Raw genomic sequence first — 2,732 nt, 5'->3', positions numbered from 1 at the left:
ATGAAAAGCAAGAAATATGCAGCTCTGTCCCCAGAAAAAATCAAAGACATGGATTGGGAGAGGAAATGTTTCTTATAACTCATGGAAATGATTAATGTACAAGAAAGCTTATATTCTGAAGTAGCCCCACAATGGTACACAAATCCAGCCTTGATTGGGATGCTTTAGGGCCATGGGAACAGTGAGGATGCTTCTAGGGGCTGTGAGCTGGAGCTGAGTTCTAATTGGATGATGCAGAATTGGGATGAACTGACATTTTGGTACCAGCTCGATGTTGTTTGGCATTTGTGAATAAGGCAGTATTTGTGTATGGTATCCGTAAGGAAGAGTTTTCTTTTTTTCCACAGATTTTTACTATTTGCTCTCTAGCCACCTAAAATGAATAAAGCTAATACACTCCACACTAGCACAATCCTAAAAGTCACCCTGTTCTCCGAAGTGAGTGTTGGGATCTCAGCTAATAGCATCCTCTTTCTTTTCCACCTCTGCATGCTCTTTGGTGGGCACAGACCTAAGCCCATTGATCTCTCCATTGATTTCTTGTCCCTAATCCAACTAACGATGCTCATGACTATGGGCCTCATAGCTGTGGACATGTTTATATCTAAGGAGAGATGGGATTCCACCACATGCGAATCACTTATCTATTTGCACAGGTTTTTGAGGGGCCTCTCCCTTTGTGCTACCTGCCTGCTGAATGTCCTTTGGGCCATCACACTAAGTCCTAGAAGCTCCTGTTTGGGAAAGTTCAAACATAAATCTCCCTATCATGTCTCATGTGGCCTTCTTCTCCTCTGTGTCCTATATATGTCTCTTAGCTGTCACTTCTTAGTATCAGTCACTGCCACCCTCAATTTGACCTCAGAACACTTTATGTATGTTACTCAGTCTTGCTCACTTCTACCCTTGAGCTACTCCCGACAAAGCGCAGTTTCCACACTGCTGGCCCTCAGGGAAGCCTTCCTGATAAGTCTCATGGCCCTCTCCAGTGGGTACATGTTGACTCTCCTGTGCAGGCACAAGATGCTCTCCCAGAATCTTCACAGCACCAGCCTCTCTCCAAAAGCCTCTCCAGAGATAAGGGCAACCCGGACCATCCTGCTGCTCATGAGCTTCTTCGTGGTTTTCTACATTTTAGACATTGTTATCTTCCACTCAAGAATGAAGTTCAAGGATGGCTCATTATTCTACTGTATGCAGATTCTTGTGTCCCATAGCTATGCCACAGTCAGTCCTTTTGTGCTGATTAGTACTGAAAAGCGTATAATTAAGTTTTTGAGATCAATGTGTGGGAGGACAATAAATATTTGATTATTCAGTGATGGTATGATCCCTTAATATAAACAATATGCTGTCATTAGAGCTGTGAATTGTGGCATAGTGGGAATAATCTGTGCCTTAAACTAAAATATGAAATCATCATTTTTCCGTTGAATCTGTTTACTATGTGTGGATGGCAGGTTATATGAAGAAAATTAAACTGCGTGCCCCTCAGATATCATGTGAAATTTTTATTTCTCCATGTGGAACATGAAGGGGCCTGCTTGGTGGAGTTTCTGTCCCGCCCAGTACCCCACAGTCAGGAAGCCCCAAAGAAAATCACACAGAGAGGCTGCATTAATTATAACCTGAATGACCCATTAGCTTAGGCTTCTTATTAGCTCTTGTAGCTTATATTAACCCATTATTCTTATCTATGTTAGCCATGTGGCTCAGTAACTTTTTCAGTGGGGCAGCTTACATCTTGCTTCTTCGGTGGCCTGGGCAAGAGTGGGAGGATTGGGCTTCATCCTGCCTACCATTCTCCTGTTTTTATCGCCCCACCTCAACTTCCTGTCAGGTTGACCCACCTATTTTTCCTGCCTGGCCAATCAGCATTTTATTAAAATACATGACTGACCACATACAGATAATTTCTCCCGCACTATCCATGGGTTTTCCAAAAAGACCTGTGAGGTGATTCTCACTTGACCTGAGTTAGCACATTCCTTTTAATTTTTTTTTCTTCTTTTTGGTTTATTTTTTTATATTTAAAAAATTTCCATCTCCTCCCCTCTTCCTCCCCCTTCCCTTCCCTCCCCTCCCCCCATACCCCCCTCCGTCCCTTTTCAGGCCAAGGAGCCATCGGGGTTCCCAACTCTATGTTAAGACCAAGGTCCTCCCAACTCCCCCCAGGTCCAGGAAGGTGATCAACCAAGCTGAGAAGGCTTGTCCTTGGCTTCTCTGTCAGCCTCCACTGTCGGCCACATTCAGAGAGTCTGGTTTGGTCTCATGTTCCATCAGTCCCAATCCAACTGGAGTTGGTGATCTCCCGTTAGTTCTGTCCCACCGTCTCCATGGGTGAACGCACCCCTCACGGTCCTGACTTTCTTTCTCATGTTCTCTCTCCTTCTGTTCCTCATCAGGACCTTGGGAGCTCAGTCCGGTGCTCCAATGTGGGGCTCAGTCATTTTCTTCATCTATCGCCAGGTGGAGGTTCTATGGTGATATGCAAGAAATTCATCAGTATGGCTATAGGAACTGGCCTTTTCAGGCTCCCTCTCCTCAGCTGCCCAAGGAACTAACTGGGGGCGTCTCCCTGGAAACCTGGGAACCCATCTAGGGTCAAGTCTCTTGACAACCCTCAGATGGCTCCCTAAATTAAGATATATGCTTCCCTGCACCCATATCCACCCTTCCTGTATCCCAAGCATCCCATTCTTCCGAGCTCCCCCCATTCTCCCCTTCACGCT

General features: G+C 45.3%; 1 protein-coding gene across 1 annotated transcript; it reads left to right on the top strand.

Moving 5' to 3' along the window:
* The first annotated feature begins 354 nt into the window (after nt 1–354).
* On the top strand, nt 355–1,311 carry LOC119807824 (vomeronasal type-1 receptor 44-like). Its single transcript, XM_038319982.2, has one exon. The coding sequence runs from the start codon at nt 379–381 to the stop codon at nt 1,309–1,311; it is 933 nt and encodes a 310-aa protein (XP_038175910.1). The 5' UTR covers nt 355–378.
* The last annotated feature ends 1,421 nt before the right edge of the window (nt 1,312–2,732 follow it).

This window comes from Arvicola amphibius, chromosome 2 (assembly GCF_903992535.2).
Source record: "Arvicola amphibius chromosome 2, mArvAmp1.2, whole genome shotgun sequence".
NCBI classification, from domain to species: Eukaryota; Metazoa; Chordata; class Mammalia; order Rodentia; family Cricetidae; genus Arvicola; species Arvicola amphibius.
Note: the sequence above shows the minus strand (reverse complement) of the source record. Positions and strands in the feature narration are given on the sequence as shown.

Excerpts from the sequence above, each read along its gene's own strand:
- LOC119807824 (XM_038319982.2), top strand. The coding sequence starts at position 379 with ATGAATAAAGCTAATACACTCCACACTAGCACAATCCTAAAAGTCACC.